Raw genomic sequence first — 23,857 nt, 5'->3', positions numbered from 1 at the left:
CTTTAATACACAGATAGTAGTACAGTCGTCCATGACTATTTTGTGTGCGTGCGTGTGTGCGTGACGTATATAAAATGAAATATTACAATTAAAAAAAAAAGAAACTTAAAGACTTGCATCTCCTTAACGCCAATGATACGGTGCGTGGCATTTTGTATGGTACGACGATTTTATTGCAAAAATCGACGTCTGGAGGCCTGCAGTGGAGATATAGTGCGACTTTAGGAGCACAATATTATTCTCTCTCAAAATAAGAAACCTGTCTCTCTCATAAATCATGTATGTAGGAAAGTTACTTAACAGCTATTCTGCTGTCGTATCAAGTGGAAGGGATTTTAATTTCTAACGGCGAGAAGTAAATGCATTTTTGTAAAGCCTCGGAGAGATTGAAACGTTGTAGATAATTGACTGACCACGTACCTGACTTATACATAATGGGGTTTGATAGAGATATGTTACTTTATTATCAGAACAGACCGACCGCCGTGATTCCTGCCGGATAATGGCTCGTAATATCTCCGATACATCCCACGGTTTTCTTTTCAATCCATGCCCAATATCAACATTTTATAGTAACATACGTTCAGCACACTATGCCTAGTTTTAAATATGTTGTATGTAATATGAATATTTTCGCAGGATTAGTGAGTCAGTAAACGATGCAATTAAGCGTGTACGTAATTATGGATAAATGACATTTGGGACCATTTTAATCATTCTATAAATTATGCCATTTACAGAAACTGTTTTGAGTAAAAGGTTAAGTCTGCAAAAGTACATTATGTATTGCGAATGTTTAGGGAAAATGTTGATTCCGTAACAATTATCGATATCTTCTATACCTATATAATGCAAAGTTGAGTCTAAATTGTCAGATGAAAATCGAAGAGTTATTGGCACCGTATACAGATAAATATTACGATATACTTTGCAGATAAAAAAAAATTTAAAAATCTGTGGACTGGATTCAGTGTGCATTAATGAATGACAATACGATTGGGATTAGAAATGGAAGTTTTCTAGAAATGAAAAACTCAGATATAGGGGGTGCCCCCGCGGAGCCTGATCATTTACACCCACAGACGGAGTTCCGGCGCCGACGGAGCATCACTCCTCGTATACACGGACCAAACGACGAAGACACTAAGGTGACGTGGAGTGATCTAAGTTACGAATTTACGCAGTACACAACTTTACATGGCCTCAGATATATAGCTCTCCGGGATGCATTTATCTTAAGAAGGTAAGGAATTTGTTTTTAAAAGTTACTTTAGATTTTCAAAAATATTGATTCAGTCATTTTTGGGCATCAGCTATAGAACTAGTATATTGCTGTGGCAGTTTGTGATCCATCCCAGTTTCATCTTTCAGTTTTCACAAACATTATTGCTACTTACTTAGTCCTGGTTTAAAGATTTTCTTGGTGAAAACGTAATTTTCACATTGAAGCGGCTTTTTGTAAAAGCTTGGCAGCACATTTCCGCATTACTAATTGAGCTCCTTGTTTTTTAATATCTATTTTAGACTAAGCAGCCATCTGTATGAATAATAGTACATTCGATACCCGTTTCAATATAATTATGTTATTATATATATATATATATATTCTTCTAAGTTTATGCTAAATTGAATTCATTGAAAAAATGCACTCCAAACTTTAATGACTCAAAATACCTTTTCATTTAACGTTATGTAAGCAACATTTTCCGGTAGGTGATGTTCCAACATTATAAAATGCACCTGATTAAACCTACTTTCAATTCTTCGTGTCAGTATATGAAAGATTCCAAAGCATTGAAAACATCTTTTTTACGATGCCACGAACCTTTGAAATTGTCGATACTAGATAACCTATTTCTATGAGAAGAAAGAAGATTGTTTCACAAGCTATATAATTGGACTTCAGGTACATTTAGTATTTACTGCATTTCTTTTCTCACAAAATTTTGTTTTACATGAAAATTAAACAGCATATAAAACATGCATATTATTCTACAAGACAACGGTCAATTTGCTCATATATGCATATATAATTCCGAAAAGGGACTGCATGAAGGGGCCACACTTCAGGACAGTTCAACGTAACGCCTTTAAAACTCACCATTTTTTAAAGAAAACCATTTACACGTACATGTCTTTATTTTGATGCCTTTTCAATAATGTCCCAGCGCTTAAACTTCACGTAACTGGTTTTAACATCCTTTTCAAAAATTGTTGATTTTTATCTCTCTTTTCGGGGAGCAACTTTTTGAGAATAGTTCTAGTATCCATATACTTAGGAAAAGAACAAGTCGGTTGTTGGTAAAGACGTTGTTCGTTTATAAAAATGTGATGTTTTGGTGATGTACTATTAAACCTTAAACAATTCATCTACATATTAAAATAAAACTGGTAATGAAAGATTGCTGGAAATAGACAATATGTCCAATCATCGTCTGTCTTGGTCAGGGATCGCGCGCAAGACCTGTGGAGTTTTAGTCTGAAATGACAAGTTGACGAGACCTTGTGTGGCCTCGTTTTAATGGTTTATTGTTGTTTGTTTGAGTGTTTGTTTTGTTTTTATGTCGTACAGATAACTGCTAAGGGTCATGTAGCAACCTTCCAGCTTAAATCGTTTAGGAAGACCGCCGGTGCCCTTATATACACTAATTCAGGCCTTAAGCGACCAGACTGACACAACATCTGACGAGCAAATTACATTAACCATCCAGCCATCGAGGCCGTCAACGCTTCCATTTCTTTACATAGATTTAATCACAATCCATTCATAAACCGTAACACAGGATAACAACAAGATATTAGTTCCTGTTTCTGGTGTTTCGGTAAGACTAGAAGCTTCAAGGTAAAATCTAAACTATTAGTTTGCACCTGTTGAAATACATCAAACCTACTATACATGCATTATTAAATGTTTGATCTCATCTTTATATCATGCCTCTGGCCAATAAAAATGTAACTATAGAATATTACATAGGATGATTCGCAGATTATTATTGTACAGATGTACTTTACACTTGTTGATGTACCTTAAAGCGGAATTTTCAAGTAAAAATCCAGCTGAAATAGATGTGTGTGTAAAAAGGGTGGAGGAAATTATAGCTTTTAACCCAATATACCAAACTCTTCCTGTTACCACTACGAAATAATATCTTTCCAAATATGACTTTTCTTATTATGACATGGGCAGTCCTTTTAAGAAAAGTCAAACTGCACACAGGAGTTGCTTCCCTTCAACTTCAGAAATCTCTACCTATAGGTAAGGGAGATCACGGTGTTGAAGATTGGAGAAAAGAACTACATTTTTTTATTTTATTAGTTTGATTTCTTTAATTCTAAAGCATCAACTTCAAATACTTATGCTGCATTATCGTTAATTTAACACATTTAAATGCACAGCAATCAAAAATAGCTTTTATAAAACATTCACCAACAACACAATATGTGCAGTAAGATGCGCATAATGCCACTTTAATTTCAAAACAATTTTCCCATCATTTTATACAGCTTTGAATGAGATCACATTTGCCGCTTCCTGTATTTAACAAATTATACTAGGCTGTGAACAGGCATGTTTCAGAAATTGCACTGTAATTTCATTCCTTGGTACATGTATTAAAAAAATAAATAAAACGAGGTCTTAATGCGGGGTTTTATTGCATGTTCGTAGAACTAACCTCATCCACTCTCTCCCGTACCCACCTCCCCCTCCCCCGGCCACACACACACACCCTTCTACACACATCCCCATCCCGCACGCAAACACCTTTAGTAAAGATAATTCGAAAGGATTTATGTTTGAAGTAAATGGCACTGATTTGTTGAATATGCCTATTTTATCAAATGGTTGAAAAGTGTATAAAATCATGATAGCAATATTCGATTTTATTGAAATGGTCAGTGTCATTAATCACACAATTCAACCAAAAAAACTGCAAAAATGTTTACTAGTAGCTTATAGCTGTTTTCAAGATACTGGCAAAATAAAAAGTGTACTGATAGAACATTAGATAGAGAATATTAGGTTACTGTCTGATAAATTCAAATTTATTAGGCGAGTTGAAGAAAATATATTAGGCGAGGCTGTGCCGAGCCTTATATTTTTTTGTAGACGAGCCTAATAAATTTAAATTTTTCAGACAGTAATCTAATATTCTATTTATCCTACCTGTTCAGAAAATAGGGAAAAGTCGTTGGAAAGAGCAACAGCGTGCAGACTTGACGTCATATACGACGTTTGCAAGTGCAATTCTATTTGTGGATGAAATTGAGAAATTGCAATAACTTTTTTGTTTCTGGATAAAAACCTTTGATATTACCGCTTATTTTCTTAGTTAGAACATTTCCAATACAATGATAACGGTTTCTATGAAAAATTCGGAAAAAAGGTTTTTTCAAAATTTCCGGCTGAAGTGCTGTAAAAGTGAAAAATTGCAATAACATTTTTGTTTCTGGATAAAAACCTATAATTTGACCACTCATTTCTAAGTTCAAGCATTTCCAATACAATGGTGACGCTTTCAATGCAAAATTATGATAAAATATGTGATTTCAAAAATTCCCGCAAAAATGATATCTTGACACTGTCTAGATAAAGCAAAGTTTATTAGGCAGGCCGATTTTAAGCTATATCTTGTATGAGGGTAGGATAAAAAAGTATATTAGGTCTTCGAGCATATTCCCTAATCAGTCCTTCGAACAGAGTTGATTAAATCATTTTGTTCTGATTTGTCCATTAATTTTGCAGTTGATTAATTACTTTATTTCAAGTTTTAGAAGCAACTCGATGCACGATCCATTAATTCGTCCACATGGGACTTTTATGACCGTCGGAAACACAACGCAATTAAATAATAAATAATTTGGTTACTTTCTGTTTCCTAACCTGGTGCATTTCATGAGTAGATGGATGATAATGTTTAACTATACATTTACAATTCGAAACTTATAATTCATTAATGTATTTTTTTTTTCATTTTGTAAGAAAAGTAATTTAATGCAATGGCTACCGCTGCAGGCTGGACGGGATAGCGAGTCCAAGTTGGAGCTTGTATGATCGGACCTTAAAACAAGTTTAACCAAGATTCTAGGTCGGGTTAAATACCTATTCTAACATGACTCGGTTAAGTTTCCAGTTAAACAAAGAAGGAAATCAAGCTCTGTATATTCCGCGATAAACAACGGTTGACGATAAGAGAACATTATGACGTCACTTATGACGTCAAATTGGCACATGACGTTCGATAATTACTCCTCGAGTAAATGAAGTCCAGCATAATATTTATTAAAATATGTCAATGAGCATGTCAGAATGAAAACAATCAATGCCTTCTTGTGATTTATCCTCTAATTTACCACGGTTCATCGTTTAGATGCTTCAGCATTTTTAACCACTCGGGCGTTCAATTCCTACGCATCAGAACTCTGAACCGTGGTAAATCAGACGATAAACCACTCGAAGGCCTTGATTATTTGTTAAATATTAAATAGCCTAATAATGTTAATATCCTAGAGGTCATTAAATTATATGAATGGATATCAATTATATCATTATACTATGCCAATTACTGACTATTTATATAGTTTAACCTAGAATTATGTTCATCACAGTTATTTCCAAATAATGAGGTTAATCTATGGGTATGTCTCATTTATACGGAATTTTGTAAGTGGTACTTAAAATCGAGTTAGCTCGAATAAAATTAAATGTTACAATATCAGAAAATATGACTGTAATATTCCGGCTTGACTCAGTGAATAGATATTTCCGAGATTTACTCTTACCCCACTCGTCTGTCTCTCATTTTATTTTGGAAAAGGGACAATAAAATCCCGTCTTTTGTAAATTCTAGGCGACAATAATTTAGAGCAAATGTATGAAAGAATAATGCATATACGTGTATGTTAAGAAGGTATGTAGGGCTATACAATGATGTACAAGGCCAGCGTCATTCCCATCCTATTATTACCAGTTCGATCGAAGTTTGTTAATATTATCATCTTTGAGTCTAAACAAGATGAAGGTCCCCTTTTGCCGCGACGGTGCTTATTGGTACATTAACACTCAAGTAAAAAAAATATTACAAAAATCATGATTTCTTACTCTATACATTTGAAATGAAAATTCAAATCTGTAAAAAAAAATAAGAGAGGGCATAACAATACAGAGTGGTACAGTGTGTCAACCTCCCGCCTCAGTGAATGTGAGGCAAGGAGCGAAAGAGAGCTCCGTTTCCCGTCAGTATTTCAGTCACGCTAACAAGTATTTCAAGATTCCATATCAGTACTAACAAATTCTCTGTAAGTAGCTGCCACTTTTGCATCTGAGGTGGAAATCGAATGATCTTCTTCCAAAATGTCACGTAGAACGTAAACTTTGCCCGGGGATCTAACTCCGTATTATTTATGTAAATTTAGGACAGGTAGTTGTCTAAAACTCACAATTATTCTATTTCAGGATATTCTGGCTGCTACTGACAGTGACCTGCTCCAGTCTGATGGTTGTTCAGGTTGTTGATCGTGTCCAGTACTTACTACAGTCGCCGATCGCTGTCAACATCAAAGTTAACTATAACCAGAGTCTCGTGTTTCCCACCATTACAATCTGCAACCAGAATGCATTCCGGTAATATAACTCGACTATTTTTTTAAAAAATGTTAGAAATATGAGATTGACCAACACCATAATTGCTTTCTAACTGGCCACGGAAGCCGTTATCATCTGCATAACATATCAATATGTTGCTCCAATCTGCTGTGATCAAAATTAAAAACACTTTCAAATATTACCATTTAGTTATGGTACTTTAAAGATTATGCCTGCTAGGTCTTTAAAAATCATTATGACAGTGAAACAAAAAAAAAAAAAACAAAAAAAAAGAAAAAAGAAAAGAATTAAAATCGGCTCAGAATTGAAAATTGTGAATATTTTAATAATTTAATCAAAAGGACAGCAATTTTTTCTCCGTGGCAACAAAACACAATTGCGGATTTAATGACTTTTTAGAAATTTATTTGAACTGTTTTTCCGTCATTATGTAAAATTGTTTCTCCACTTTTGCAAGTAGAACAAATTTAAAGTAGTTATCAAGTTTTTTTACACTTGAAATTCAACAAACTACACAATTTATTCTTATCAATTATTTTCTAGACAAATATTTTAGCACTGTGTAAAGACGCCATAAACACACTAAAATGACTGCCTCCGTGGTTAGCCATTTTTAAAACTTCAATGCAACAGGGGTATTGTGACCACATTTGAAAACCTTCCAGCCATATAAATGCTTCTTCGATGGCTTTCATATAAAATCATCTTATAGTTAGGGATTGCTTCCCCTTTAATTGTAGCGGCCAGTTTCTTTGGGTAGCTGTTCTTTTCGCATTCGTCTCCATAGTTTTAGATTAGCTGAATTTCTTTCACACTGTGTTGAAATTACTATTAACTAAATATTGAATGATTTCTTTTTACAACTTGAATAGGGCGACAGAAGCCAGTGAACTTGACCTTTACCAGCTTATCGAGGACATGTATCATGACGGAAGTAAAGACTCGATTAACACATCTTCGCTACAAAGCTCGCATTTGGACATTGGTTTGGACGAATTGTACACCAAACTTGGACACAGCAAGGACGATTTTATAATTAGGTAATGCTTTAATCATGTTTTCGTTGCCAGTTAAACAAAGTCAAGCTTTGTTTATCCTGCGATAAAGTTGAAGCGCAGACCGGGGAGAAATAAATTTGACGTCAATTATGACGTCAACTTGCCGCATGACGTTCGGGTCATTATACCTCGGACAAATAAAGTCCAGTATGATTTTATCAAAATTATTTCAATGAGTATGATGCAAGAATGAAAACAATCGAGACCTTTTTGTAGATTGTCTAGCGTTGATACACTATATACATGATACATTACATTATCAACTGGATTGGGTTACATCTGATTTGGAACGTTCTCAGAAGTTTTATTTAATTTGCGTTAATTTTAAGTGCTACAGTTGATTTTAAAAACTATGTATAAGGACTGAGTTTCAGAATTCTACATTTTAACTGGTTAACCACAAGATTGCACTCATCAGGACTAAAAGACCAAAAGTGTTGACTGCTCTCAAAATTCAGCTTTGTAACCCGAGGCGGGCGCGGCAGCATTTATAGTAGCAACAACAATAACTACTGCAGCAACAACTTAGTATCATGACTGTCGTTGTCATAACTATTACGTTATGCAGAGGGTGTCGCACTGGAAGAATTAATTTCCCGAGCCACTGCTTTTGTAGACATAAGTATATCAGATGGTTACTTAGAAGTTAAAGATTGCCCTGAATAATTATGGAAAAGTGTATAATGACATGAGATCACCGCTTAACAGTTACCAAAGAGCCGGATATTCCCCTAGATCTGCACAGACTTGCAGCCACTGACAGTATCTTATTCTTGCAAATGGTAGTTAAAATAAAACCAAACAAATGACTTGCTTGTATAGTACTGTTTTCTTACAGTAGCGTGTCTAAACTACCGTCCATACACAGGAAATACGTCATCTTTTACAAAGGCAGTGAAAAAAGAAAGCTTTAAGGTTTTTTTTACGTACAGTGTATTTTTTATCGAAAAGTATACTGGAAGGAACAAAAAGGAACAGTTACTATCAACGTATTGGATTTTTATCCGGTTTTTACTTAAAAAGATTAATGCACAAAGCTACCAAACGGATGTAGGTCGTTATATACGCCATTTACAGCACGAGAGTCATCTTACACCCGGGGTGGTGTAAGATGAAGTTCTCCAGCACTCGTGAAAACATCGCAAACTCTGCAAAAAACGAACGATCCTCGTCTTCGAATACATACTACTCAATATAAGCTGCAGTTTATATTGAGTAGTGTAATGAATGACAAGCTTTTAGAAAAACCTAAAACTGTATATCAAAATTTTATATTTACGCCATTTTCAGTTGTTCCTGGGCCGGAGAAAGGTGTTCGGCAGATAATTTTACCACGACCTTGACCGACCACGGGATGTGTTATACATTTAACGACAAATCTCAGCTAGACGTGTCATTTTCAGGTAAGGTGTAATTTTCTAAGAGACCCCTTCATTGCTACTTACACAGTGCCCCTTACCACACTACTAGTTTACAAATCAGTTCTGTAGTGTAAACGTGTAATCGATCAATGCCATTACTGTGCTCTGTTTCTTTAGTGTTTTTATCAAACTTTGATATACGACACGTGCATTCCCCGAGTTACGGCATGTACAATTCCGGAGTTACGACACGTTCATTCCCGGAGTTACGGCATGTAGAATGCCGGAGTTACGACACGTTCATTCCCGGAGTTACGGCACGTACAATGCCGGAGTTACAGCATGTACAATGCCAGAGTTAAGACACGTTCATTCCCCGAGTTACGGCATGTACAATCCCGAAGTTACGACACCTTTACTCCCAGAGTTACGACACGTACATCCCTCGAGTTACCATATGTACTTTCCCCAAGTTACTACAACACGTACATGTATCCCCCGAGATACGACACGGATATTTTCCCATATAACGCATATATACTCCTCGAGTTACGACATGTACATTCCTCGAGTTACCACGGGTGCATCCCCCGAGTTACGACACGTACATCATGTACATTCCCCGAGTAACGACATGTACATTCCTCGAGTTATGGCATGTACATTTCCCGAGTTACGACACGTATATCCCCTGAGTTGCGATATGTACATTCCTCGAATTATGGCACGTACATTCCCTGAGTTACGAAACACACTACCGGAGTTATGGCACGACTTTCCCCCAAAGTTCGAAACGTACATTCCCCGAGCTACGACACACACTTCCAGAATTATGACACGTACATCCCCCGAGTTACTACACGTGTATTCTACGAGTTACGACATGTGCATTCCCCGAGTTGCGACACGTGCATTCCCGAGTTATGAAGCGTACTTTCCCCCGAGTTACGTTGATTTATATCTGAATAAATTGCATTTTCGTTGATTTTTTTCTTTAAATTTTTTATGAAACTCAGGGAAACGGTCTCATCGTTATTTGACATATATTCTGGATAGCTTGATTATGAGCCGATAGTAATAATTTCAATACTAAACACAACATTATGATATCTGTTTTATTTTGTTGATAGGGGCTGAACATGGCCTTCGGCTTACTCTTAATGTGGAGCGATATAATGCTATGCCAGGCCCTCACGATGCAAACGGGATCAAACTTCTGGCCACCTCAGAGTCGGAATTTCCTCGCGTGGAGGAAATTGGATTAGCCATACCCGCGGGTGCGCATGCGTTCGTGGGACTCGGCGTACTTGTGGTTAGTATGATTTTAGCTGCGACTATAGAACAGCGGAGAAAGTTCTCTTATTTCATATCTACCATAAACGACTTACGCATCGTTAAATAAATAATATGAATTTTGATAAGCATGCAGTTTAGGAAAACATGATACGAAATTTATGTACCAATTATATAGTTATGACAATCTGCTATTGTAGAATATTCTGCCCTCATAATTGCTCGTATACGTTGTTCTGTCCTTGGGATTGCTCCGACAGATTAGCGACTTGTTTTTTTTTTTCTTTCTCTTAAAAATCTATAAAATATTGTGTCAGTGACCAATGGTACAAAGTGATTGACAAGTGAATTTTGCAAGATATCCTAACTAGTTAACAAAAATATTATGCTGGAGGGAGTAAATCGTTGCAACGCTTTTGAAATATATTCCTAAATTCTTGCTTTTATACCAACATATAATACCGCTTTCACTCACTTTATCATTTTTCAGTGTCATATATATAAATACAATTTACGTCACATTTGGTGAAAAAGAACCTCTGTGGGCAAGTAGCCATGAATTACTAGTGTCATCTTTCCTCCAGTGATTGAAAATTAATAGGAAATAATTTTCCATCAAGGAGTCATACCGTATTGCTTATTCGTTGTTTCTACTTTTCAGTATCGTGGTTTCATTGTTTCTACTTTTCAGTATCATAGATTGAACTTTTCAGAGATCAGAAAAGACAGAATGTGTATGCACATGAGTCTAGAATTCTATCAATAAGACCGCAGAAGTTTATTTTATATACAGGGGATATTTTTAAGACAAACTTCTGGAGTCTTATTGATATAATTTCAGACTCCTATGGTGTATGATTGTATCAAGATCCGTTCACATGTTTGTTTGTTAGTGTGAACATATTTAGAATAATTTTCAATTCAACTGAAAACAATTTTGACAACATTCTGCGTTTCAGATAAAAAATTTACCCAAACCTCATGGCGACTGCGGAGAGCGAACATTGATTTCAACCGAAAGATATACACCGGAAATGTGCATCCTAGAGTGTGTTACGGACTACGTTGGCAAAAAGTGCAACTGTCGAAATTTCTACATGCCTAATATAAATGGTGAGCAGTTTTTTACGTAATCTTGTAGTCGCTTGTTTTTGATGTTGAACTGTGTATTTAGAACATATTCTTACGTCATGTTATACATGGATTTTTTTTCAGAAAAAAATAGTTCCAGTGCTTAGAATATTGAATGCAAATGTAACTATTATCTATATATTAATACTTATAATATGTATTACGTATGCATGTATTGAAACAACTAAAACTGAATGCGATACTGAAATAAAGCCGTCACACTGTGACACAGCCGCAGCCGCCCCCCCCCCCCCCCCCCCCCCCACACACACACATATAAAAACATTTTTATACAAAGTACAATTTGTTATGTTGGGTTTCAGGAAAACTTCCAGTTTGCACAGTGAAACAATATTTTAACTGTTACCTCAAAGCATACGGTAAGTGATCACCTAATCTTAGATGTTACATGGCCGGATGTACTAATTTAGAACCGTTCATACTGTCCGGTAAAAGCTAAAATATTGATATATTAAAGAATTGACCTGGAATTAGAAATTCATTTCACTGATATAAGCCTTAATTAATACTTTAGAAGGTTCCTCAAAGAAATTAAACAACAAGATTGACCAAAGTTCGCAGAAGTGTTCCAAGATGTCAAAATACTTTATCTTGTGTTATTTGTCTTATTTCCAATTTTATTTCAGAACATATACGGAAAAGAACAGTAGTCGAATGTGACTGTCCGACTTCATGTAATTATCAGTTATACGAGAGTTCCATTTCATACGCCACGACCTCAGCTAATGTGAAAGGCAACCTGCTAGGTCTCGCTAAATCAGCGGATTTGAAACAGAAGTAAGTTTCTGGAATCGTAAGTCTGCTTTACCTAGTTGATATGCAACTAAGCATTTCTTCTCCTATTCCCATAATTAGAACAGACATTTTTGAATAGGTGCGTGTCTAAATATGTTTCCTAGGTTATAAGAATTTCTAGAACTGTCTGAAGATCAGCATCTTCTAGCTCAATGTCATTGAATTGTATATATGTAAGAAATAAAAGTTCTAGTCTTTTAAGCATTGAAGTTCAACAGCCGTAGTTTAGACCATAGTGAAAGTGTAATGAGCCATTACTGAGATCACCTGGTAGATCTCCACAGTCTTGTTTTTGAAATTATCTGCTGTGCATATCTTAACAGTAACGGCAACTCATTATTATTATTATCATTATTACTATTAATTTTATTATTATATAGCGCCCTTTTCATGATTACACGTTCAAAGGCGCTTTACATATAGCAAACTAATTCACAAGAAGCACAAATGACAAAGGCGCCAGTAGAGAGCTTTGAGGAACTCCTTTTAAAGCTTACAAACGGAGGATCTATCTACCTCTGTCTACAGTTGCATAGAAAGAATGAAATCCATTTTTGATCTGACTGTTTATTGATAATCACTGCGCGAATGTGTACATATCGACTGCAGACTGGCCATAACATTATCCATTTTCTTCAGATTTTACAGGGCAAGGGAAGTCACTTCAAAAATGAACACGGCAATTCTGAAGCGATTCGAAGAGACGGTACAAGGAACAGTCGAAAATTACAAAAAACTAAAATATTTATTTGCAGTCGATATTCTAGAGCGTTTGGATAATCAGATGGAGACTCTTAAGAATTGGCGGGAAAATATGACATCAACGATAAACCGGAAACAGTTTTTGTATGATTACCAGGAATATTCTATTCAGAAGAATTTCTTGCGGGCGCGTGACGCAATGGAGGAAAGGACACTGAATACGCTGTGTTTTGGGTTTCATGAGCACGTGTTTAAAACCGAACTTCTTTTACGTCAGATGTTTGAGGCAATTCAACAGAATAAAAGTGTTCCCGCAGGTATGATCCACACATACTTGAAAACTATTTTGCAAAGTAAGATTGAAACAGCGGGAAGGGCTTATCAAAATTACACACAGATTTATACGGCGTACGAAACGGGTCAAAGAATATTCAACTATAAGTTTAAGGACATTCCACGCAAGGATAACGAGGCGATAGTCCCAAAACTGCTTCTGAACGAATCTCTCTCACATAACGCATATGCCAGACGTTATTCCAGGCGCGTTGGTAAAGACATAAAACGTGTTTTGAAATGGACAAATCGTTTTGAAATGTTTACTGATGAAACTTACCACAATACGTCTGACACATTTGACTTTCTGAGAATGCACACTCTCAGCGGACAGTTTATTGACGCATGTGAAGACTTTTTCCACAGTAAAAGTACGTTTTATTTCGAGTCTGTGGATAGACCTTTACGCTTTATTCAAGAGCGCATGCAGAACTTCTCTAACATGAGGAGAGATTTTGATGAAAACATTGGCGAACAGTTCAATGCATTACGAACGCTGAGAAACTCTCTTTTCATTATTCAAAGTGGGGTTTATACAGATTTAGCGAGCGGAATCAAGTTAGCAGAAGAATATTTCGTAGAAAACTCGACACAAAATGTAACCAAACTGCGATTGGCAGAGATATTTACATCCAAATCTGTCAGTAATGATTTGCACATGCTTTCATTATTTTTCACGGAAATTCGCCAGAAAGGACAATTTATTTACGAAACCTGGAAGGCCATTAGATCGACGAGCCTCCTCATATGGGAAACTATTCTCAAAGATAAGGACAGCGTGGAATATTACAAGTACAAAAACATGACAGACTTTCTGCAAAACTACACAGGCGTTGCCACAGATTTAAATTCGATAGTAAAAATGCTTCAGGACGACAACGATCTCCGAAATGTATTGCGCAATACGGATAATGTTTTCGTCAAGGCCACAGAGACGCTCACAGAGGAGCTCCGCGAATTCTTACATGGAAACGAAATGGGAGAAAGTTTCATTCGGTAAGTATTACATTAGACTAGACTTGTTCAAAAACAATTTTTACAATGGTCTTGTTATGTAAACAGTTCTTAAATTATCAATTTCCTGATTTTCTTTCGTTTACAATATTCTGAGCAATCTAGTTATTTACTCGTCTTTATCAATAAACAATACATTGCAGGCTAATATCTTACTATAAGAGGAGACTAATTTTTAGGATCATAAGCATTCTGCACATTTGTTTGCTCAATAATGATGCCATATATGATAATAAAACATCTATAGATATTCAATGACCCAAAATAAATCCAGCTCCCATTTACTATACTAGTATATTATATGAATGTCAGCAGTGCTGCATTTCACAGCGACCTTCGTTTCACGCTCTAACATTTTTTCAACCAAAAAAGAAAGGCCAAATATCCACATGCCAACAACACCCACGACATGTATCTTTCAATTCCCGATAGATTTAGATCATTTAGCCTACATGATATTGTTCATTTCTGAGAAATAAGTTTTTATACATTGACAAAAATTACAATTGCGTCTGTAAGAAACGATCGTGGCGAAGCGAATGTGACTACTAAACAGCCATATAAAAGCTTCTACAAATGAAATACAACCACATAATTATCATAATAGCATCATTATTGACCAAAACAAATGTGATGAATCATGACCTATGTGTAGGATACTGAATTTTGTTTAATCATCTTTTACGTCTATAATGTTACAGTTACAGTAATAGAATAAGTTTGAAAACATGATAATTTCAGGGACAATTTTCTACAGCTTGATATTTACTACAAAGAATTACGACATGAAGAAATCGAGCAGCAGAGAGCGTATGATGCTATCGCACTTCTGTGTAAGTTATACTGTGTCTGTTTTATACAACTGATCAGCCTCATTATCACCAATACAGGTACCCTCGAACTGGATATAACCATCTTTATTATATACCTATATAAATTCTGTAAAAAAATCGGCTTGTATTTCACAATTAAATATGAACTGACAGGCAAAAATTTCCGTATTGTACCTTTTAAATTCCGTATTGTACCTTCCGTATTGTATGCTGCCGGACTATTTTCATTATTATGCATGACCCGACATAAATTCTATAAATAGCGCACATAAAAATTTCACTAAGTTCCATCTAATATCGATAAACATTGAAGATTTTGTTCATGTACAAAACAAGAATCAAAAAGGTAAAGGTATAGCCTATAATAAAAGGGTCATTATAACAGTAGCTAGATCTGGGACTTTGTATTCGGCTCTCGTGGATTTTGCACGGTCGGATCACACTCGGCGCTTGCGCGCCTCGTGAGATCCGATCTAGCAAAATCCACTCGAGCCGAATATTGCATTCCAGATCAAGCTAATGTTATAATAACCCTATTGTATTTACAACCAGTGGTGGACTATTCTTCCGTACTTTATTACATGTTTGGCGTCGTAGGAGTGAAGTAAAGCCATCAGGTCCACATAACTTCCGTCTTCGGTATTACACTAGTGTAATAAAGCTTTGACATTTACTTCGTTTTAAGTATAGGAAACGTTGGTCGAATTAACTTGGTCTTAGATAGATAAAGAAGAAATTTTGATGTTCCGTGTGATGTATTGCGGTCCCATAACGGTTAATTCAAATAGGCATGACGTCAACGTCATAAAGGTACGCTGACAGGCACGCGCATTTCATAGACATTTAATTAATGACGTTCATGGACAATAATCCATTTTTGAGCTTTTTACACGTATTATGCTAGAACAGCCAGCATTAGCAAATGTTAATTTCGTTTCATAACATCTACAGAATCCTTAGGGATGTGTTGGTTCGCCCTACCAGGCTTGGGTACCAACCATTTCCTCGGGATTCTGAAGATATTAAAATGCCAAAAAAAAAATATGCGTTATAATCAAATTGAAATTATTAAACCCGTTGAATGAGGTCGTGATGTTTCAGTGACGCACAACAGTTTACTTTTATCATTTGTTACGCAAAGTTATGTTTTTTTCCTCACAAAGAATCATTTTTTAATCGAGAAATTTGCTTTAAGGATTAAAGAACACCTATCAAAGAATTTGACTTTTAATGAATTTAACATAACACAGGCCTAATTGCCAATCAACGCACGAATCGTTAATAAATTCACCGGAAACGCAAGTCTGGTCTGCAAGAAATGAATTCATTTTATGTAAATACGCATTTTACATCAAGTACTTTGTGCCTTTAAATGCAACCAAGATCATACATTAAAGCAAGTGCATTTATATATTTACTATTTTGCAATTAATATAGCCTTGAAGTATAATGCGATCTTAGTTTTGCCTATATATATATATTTTGCGTTTGAGCTAAACAAACCTGTTTCGGACATTGGCATTGTAGTCTGCGGTAAAAACGGCACCATCCTACAAAACGCCGGACGTCCAGTCAAGAAATAATGTTTTAACGTTTCTTGTGTACTTACTATTCAAATTGTATACCATCTGAATTAAATTATACAAAGAGCGTTATATTTTCATGTTACACAGTGGCGTAGGAGCGAACTCAAACTTCAGGGGTAAGAGGGGGGGGGGGGGGGCAAGAAAGGGGCCGGCCAGCTAAACCTATCCAGATTTTGCCTGAAAAGTTTCGTACAACCAAAAAAAAAAAACATACAAAAACGTTCTTCCCCATTAGTGACAACAGACATCACGTCAAACCTATATCAATACATCTAAATTCTCTCCCAAATGGGCTTTTTTTCTTTAACTTACTATATTTTCCTGAAAAAAAATCAGTTTTTGGGGTCAAAAGTCGGGTGTGTGTGAGGGGGGGGACTATATGCTGGCCCCTACTCTCAAAATTAGGATCTGGTGTTCATGACTGAAAGATACATGTAGAATTCTTCATGTGCCATCCAGCTGGCTTACGGAAGGACGATGGTTCTACACAGGTGCCCGCTCGTGATGAAATAATGCACGGAGGGGCATATGGTGTCTTCCACCATTATCAAAGCTGGAATATCGTCATATGGCCTTTTACTGTGTCGGTGCAATGTTAAACCCAACAAAATAAATAAATTAATTATCTTACATGTAAAACAAACACAATATAGAGGATATTTGTTTGTTTTGAGTGAATATGGAATATATCTCACTGAGAAGTGAGAAAATTTCAAAAATTTTCACGAGCGCGTAGCGCGAGTGAAAATGTGAAAAATTTCTCACTTCGAGGTGAGATATATTCTATATTCACGAAAAAAAAATCTTTTTATTTTATGCTCAATTACGTTGAGATGTGCATTTTGCAACTATTTTAATCTCAGCGCGGGAAACAGAAAAAGTAAAATAATTTGAATCGAGAAATATACTATAAAGAAGAAAGTGCGGCTACAATTTTCATCCTGTTTTAAGCAAATATTTTTAAAATTTAAATGTAATGAGGGGCGGAGCTATATCCTCACAGTGTGAAAATATAGATTTTCCCCTATTTTTCACAGTGTGAGTGATGAAATATGAAAATATTTAACTGATAGAATACAGTATTTCATTAGTTAGCATAAAATAAATCTTTTTATTTCATGTTTCATTGTACAATTTCTTATAAGTCAAGAATATACATTTTGTATTTGATTTTTTTTCACTGTGAAAATACCAGATGTTTTTAACTCTACTTCGGTAATTCACTGAAAAACATGTATATAAGTACAATATGAAAATAAAAACTGGCAAACTTTATTTTTTCAGGGAAGAAAACTCACGCAAATAGATGTCCCCTTTCTACGTGACAAATCACATTAAGCTGTTTTTTCTTTTCTTCAGGTGACATTGGTGGATCTATAGGCCTGTTTATAGGCGCTAGTGTTATGACGGTGTTTGAAATACTAGACTTCGTCATCAGTAACGCTGTCTTCAATATGATTAACAGAAACAACACGATAGTATAGAGCCGAAATCGGACTCACTGGCTCGCATTACCATCATGTAAGACATTCAAAATTCTCTCGGTACTATTTTTCCTGTAGTGAATAACGTGTAAACACAAAAGTATGAAAAAAATATTTATATTTCTATAACATATATTCTTTTTGTCATCAAAATTGTGTGCTTAGAAAGAAGCTTGTGGATTGGTTTTTATCAAGTTGAAATGTGGCATGTTTTTAGCATAAACTTGTATTACTGATTTACGAGTTTATATTCCAATTGTTAACAACCTCGGAGATAGAATATTTTAGGAGAAACACGCAAGTATGCTAATAAAAAAATTATACATGTGGACACTAAACTTTATTTTTATGTTTCAGCTTCTTGAAGGTAGGATCAGATTTTGGCAGCTATGTACTTAGGTTCAAACTTTTATCTAATTATGTTCACAAAGTGCTATTCCTGGAGTATTTCTAAATTGAATTTCCTAACCTGGTTAGCCTAACCAATAGGTATTGTAAACATAATCCTTGGTCTGGAAGATGAATTAAAAACTTTCGTATTATCTTCCGACGCCATGAAATAAACTCAAAGTAGCCGTTTGCGACCACATGGATCAGACCACCTCGCATCGCAGTCTGGTAGGATCCATGTGTTCGTTTTTCAAACATATGGGTTAGAGAAACTGTTACGAACAGCATGGATCAATTTTAAGCATTGATATGAACGTGATATCTAGCTAAAATCGGCTAAGTAAACATGTTAATTTCATGTTTTTAACCGTGTAAAGAATGATGTTGTTAATTGTAAACAGTGCAAAGATATGTTGATTTATTAACACAGAAAAAATTTATTATATAGTATATTCATTTGAATATTTTAAAGTTTGCAATTATAGAAACAATTTATAACCTGTTCATTGTAGGTAGAAGAACTCTATTTAAGATTTTCTTAATTCTATCTTTCCCAATCTTGCTAAAGTATGTTGCTTAATTTGTATAATGCTGGAATCTAAATTGCTTGAAGAAGATATAATACTCGTGTTTTCATCAGTGAACGCAAGCCGGAAGGTAACGACGTGCGTACAATGGGAAGGGCGACAATAAGCTGTGCAAACCACATGCGATGGCGAACCGGCTGTCGCTTAAGCTATTGGAAGTTACGTCGACGCTTCGCCATCATAATGTCGCGCTCCGTCGTGTGCGGCTTCGCCATCGTATCGACGTACTTGGCTTTCGCGTCACAGGGGCGGCGCGCCTAAAGTAAGTATGTTTACTACAGTGAAATGAAGCGACAATATTGCGATGCACGCAATACGATGGAAGCTGTAGTACAATGCTAACACTATGAGTGAAGTTGACATGACGTAGGTCGATCTGGGACAGTACAATGGCCGAGCGGACACTACGATGGTCAAATTTGCAACAGTTGTAAGAATGCCGCATTAAAAGGTGAAGCGCGACAGTACAATGCCAAGCGCGAACACTCGACACTTGCCAGTACCGTCTGACCTTACGCGCTTCGCGCTAAGCGCAGTCAAACCCAGTAACCCGTACTTTAACGACTACATATGAAACATTTAATTTTTTGGAATATGTACGAGCCTCGGGTAAACGTCATTACTACTAAGATAAATGAAACACTGCAATTTTAATTTAAATAATATTCATGAACATAAAGAATGAAAACAATAGTCTTCTTGTGGTTTGTCATTAATTGCCGGTTCACGTTTACCCCTTCATGTTAACATTATCTCTAAGCCCTCGTGGTTCAATTTCTAAGCATCTGAACTACGAACCGTGATCCATCTTACTACAAACCGGCTAAGAAATCATGTATACGTTTCTGTAATATTTGTAGATATACACGAATGATGTTATTTAATCTGTAATCAGTGCAAAGCAATAAGCGTTGGTGCAAAGCAATAAGCGTTAAAAATTTGATTATACTAGACCATATTCCCATATTTATCATATTTAAAGCTTCACTGTACTTTTAAGAAACAATTATTTACCTGTCCATTGTAGGAGAAGAACTCTATATTAAAGATTTTCTTTCATTCTAATCCTTTCCATCAACTGTACTTGTAAAGTTTGTATGTTGCTATAATTATGTATATTGCTGGGAATAAATATGTTTAAACAGTATACTGCGGTGTTCCATCAGTGAACGCGAAGCGCGAAGGTACGACGCGTGACAGTACGATGGGGAAGCGCGACAATAAGATAGTGATAACACGACAGTACGATGGCGAAGCTCGACAGTACGATGGCGAAGCACGACAGTACGATGGTGACAGTACTGTTGCGCTTCGCCATCATACTGTCGCGCTTCACCATCGTTGTTGCGCGCTTCGCCATCGTATCGTCGTACATTCGCGCTTCGCGTTCACAGGGAGCAAGCGCTGGCCCTAACAGTACAATGGTGATACTACGATGGTGAAGCGCGACAATGCGATGGCGAAGCACGACAGTACGATGGTGAAGCGTGATAGTACAATGATAACACTATGATGGTGAAGTGCGACAGTGCGATGGCGATGCGCGACAGTACAATGGCGAAGCGCGACACTGGCAAAGCGCAACAGTATGATAATGAAGCGCAACACTACGAAGGTGAAGCGCGACAGTACAATGGCGAAGCGCGACACTACGACACTTCGCCATCGTACCGTCGTACCTTCGCGCTTCGCGCTCACAGGGAGCAGGCGCTGGCCCTAACGGAACACCGTACATCTTTAACGACTACAGTTGAAACATTTAATTTTTTGGGAGATAAAGTACGAGGCCTCGGGTAAAACAGATCATTCCTACTAAGATAAATGAAACACTGCAATTTTTAATTAAACTATTTCAGTGAACATATAAGAATGAAAACAGGTAATGTCTTCTTGTGGTTTGTCATTAAATTTGCCACGGTTCATCGTTCATATGCTTAGATATTAAACCATTCAGGCTAACGCCCCCGTGATTCAATCCCTGCGCATCTGAACTCTGAAACGTGATAAATCGGACGACAAACCACTCGAGGGTCTTGACTATTTGTTAAGTAACTGTCTGGTTCCGTAGTGTAGTGGTTATCACGCTCGCTTCACACGCGAGAGGTCCTGGGTTCGAGCCCCAGCGGAACCAGAATTTTTATTGAAAAGTGGTTTACAGCATTGCTTATAGTCTAAGAACTTCACACATTGCCATCTAAACAGAGTATAGTATTGTTTACATGTCATAGCCTACCCTTATGGTTTGTACAATACAATGGGATGTTTTTTTTTTTGTAAAATGGCTCCTGCCAGGACACCGCGGGTTGCTAAAAATTATCCTAGTTAATAAGAATGATCCATTTTGGGTACAGGAATAAGAGCAACATAAAGGACTTTCATGTTGATTTGTTTTGTCTTTTCAATTAATTCTCTTGATAAGCAATGACTTTATTCTTGTAACCTTCAACAAGAAACCATGTCAAGTTTTCTGTTTTATACATAACATTAAATTCATTTCTAAATGCTTTTACAGAAACAGTTGCTGGAAAATGCATGCTATGTCCACTCTTCCTAGAGCTATTATAGACGAATTGCACGTTATTATAATGAGCCGCACAGTGAGAAAACGAACATAGTGCATTTGCGACCAGCGTGGATCCAGACCAGACTGCGCATCAGGATCCGTGCTGTTCGCTAACGGTTTCTCTAATTGCAATAGGTTTTGAACGCGAATAGCATGGATCCCGACCAGACTGCGCGGATGCAAATGCGCTATGTTGGTTTTCTCATGGTGCGGCTGAATTATATTTCGCTAATCACCTAAACACATGTACTTTAGAGACGACAGAAAACGGTGAAATGGTTGCACTTAATGATGGGCAAGTTTGCTGTATTGCCGCAATAAAATCCGAAGGCTCAAATTTGTTTTTATTAATGCCTTTCATATGTGATGTTTATGTATACTTTCTTAACAAAAGAATAATAAAATGTCCATCTAAGGACATGCATGATGAACCTCTCTTTCAAATAAAATAATATGATATTCCATTATAAAGAATCAATAATTTGTTATAAAGAATATATTAGTAACAACGAAAGAAAATTTCGTTAAAATAAGATTTCAGTGTATAGAACGAATTGATAGCGTGTAAAAAAGAATGAATATTCCGGGGGAAAAGACGAATTACAAAAAATGTGAAACGAGTGGGTTTTTGTTTTTTATTTTTTTTTTGTTCTTGTTTTGTTTTGTTGTGTGACCTGGAATAATGTAGAGACAAAAGAGCTAAAATAAAACTGAAAATCCCTGGTTGCCGATAGTACATCTGGCTCAGTCGTAATCTCAAACACTATAACACAAAAAGAAGAAAAAAAGAATATGTCGGACTAACAAGAGCTTCACATATTTTTACACTATGGCCTATGCAATATCAATTAGTACATGGCAAGCTATTGTATTATACGATTGCTTGATCAGTTCTGTATTGTTGTTTTATAGACTGTATATTAAACTATGTTATTGTTATTTATCAATTTATTTTGCACGTGATTAATCAACGTTATTGACGTTTCAGATGCAACGTGAATTAAATGCGTTCACGAGGGACTTTAATTGCCGACTTGCTTAGATCTCATGCCTCGTTAACACTATTAATTTAAATACATGCACGATATGATGCGTGTATGTTAGGAGCGCTATACCATTACTATAATTTAAAAAGTATATTATGACGAAATTAAAGCTACGGCAGACCCACTAGCACTAGACCGGAATGAAAATGCCACTGTACATGTTATACCCTACCCCTAGGTATGCTATAAGAACCATGGTTCTTATATTATACCTAGGGGTAGGTATAACATGTACGGAGGCATTTTCTATCTGGTCTGGTGCCAGTGGGCAGACCGGAAGGGATGGTGAAATTGATTGGAGTGACGTTTTATGAATTTTCGAACATTATCAACAAGGTAATAGAGATTCAGGATGACATCTGATTTTTTAAATTCAGCTGACATGCGAAGCTAGCGCAACATTTAGCTCGTCATTCGTAGAAAAAACGAATGTCGGCTGAATGTCGTGCTGAATGTCGTGCTGGGTGTCGGCTGAATGTCGTCATAATGTTGTGCTAGGTGTCGGTTGAAACTTGAATCTAGAAATTTAAAGGAGCTAACTTCAATACAAATTTATCTAAAGTCGGTGCATGTATAAACAGCAAACATTAGCTATGTATATATAGCTATTTACCGACATAGCTCCGACTTTTCCCGGTAAGTTAATATGCATTAAGGCAATGCCTCAATAGGGAATCGTTACAGTCATCAGCTTGCCCAGAAATATGCGTTTGTATCAATTTAAATGTAGATTTTGGAATAAAAAATAATACTGCCAATATTTGTACTGATGTGAAAGACGTTGCGGTTCGGACAAGTTTGTGGACGCTTATTACGCACAAGGAAGACCAAATTTTTTAATTCGATAGTAGGCCTATATCTCATTCGGTATATATCATGTTAACCGTAAACTGTGATCGATTCCGATTTTCGGTCGTTTGCGCTCTATATACAAAATCGAGGTAGAAGGTTTGTTTAATATGAAATAAGGCAAAGCCAAAAGGCTTGACTCAAATGATAAATCGGATTTAGCTAAAATATATCATTCATTTATTGTTTTCACACAGAAACTCTGTT

The 23,857-nt window shown here is 36.2% G+C and overlaps 1 protein-coding gene and 1 non-coding gene across 2 annotated transcripts; both read left to right on the top strand.

The window, feature by feature from the left end:
* The first annotated feature begins 788 nt into the window (after positions 1 to 788).
* On the top strand, positions 789 to 18,215 carry LOC123527249 (uncharacterized). The gene is made up of 11 exons (XM_045306593.2): positions 789 to 1,243; positions 6,455 to 6,622; positions 7,477 to 7,644; positions 8,953 to 9,065; positions 10,154 to 10,335; positions 11,276 to 11,429; positions 11,771 to 11,827; positions 12,095 to 12,245; positions 12,903 to 14,294; positions 15,054 to 15,145; positions 18,091 to 18,215. Exons 1-11 carry the CDS (start codon positions 981 to 983, stop codon positions 18,213 to 18,215), a joined length of 2,865 nt encoding a protein of 954 aa, XP_045162528.2. The 5' UTR covers positions 789 to 980.
* Positions 18,216 to 21,250: 3,035 nt separating this feature from the next.
* On the top strand, positions 21,251 to 21,323 carry Trnav-cac (transfer RNA valine (anticodon CAC)). The gene has a single exon. It is a non-coding gene; the product is annotated as a tRNA-Val (tRNA).
* The last annotated feature ends 2,534 nt before the right edge of the window (positions 21,324 to 23,857 follow it).

This window comes from Mercenaria mercenaria, chromosome 14 (assembly GCF_021730395.1).
Source record: "Mercenaria mercenaria strain notata chromosome 14, MADL_Memer_1, whole genome shotgun sequence".
NCBI lineage: Eukaryota > Metazoa > Mollusca > Bivalvia > Venerida > Veneridae > Mercenaria > Mercenaria mercenaria.
The sequence above is the reverse complement of the archived record's forward strand: the minus strand, read 5'-3'. Positions and strand labels throughout refer to the sequence as shown.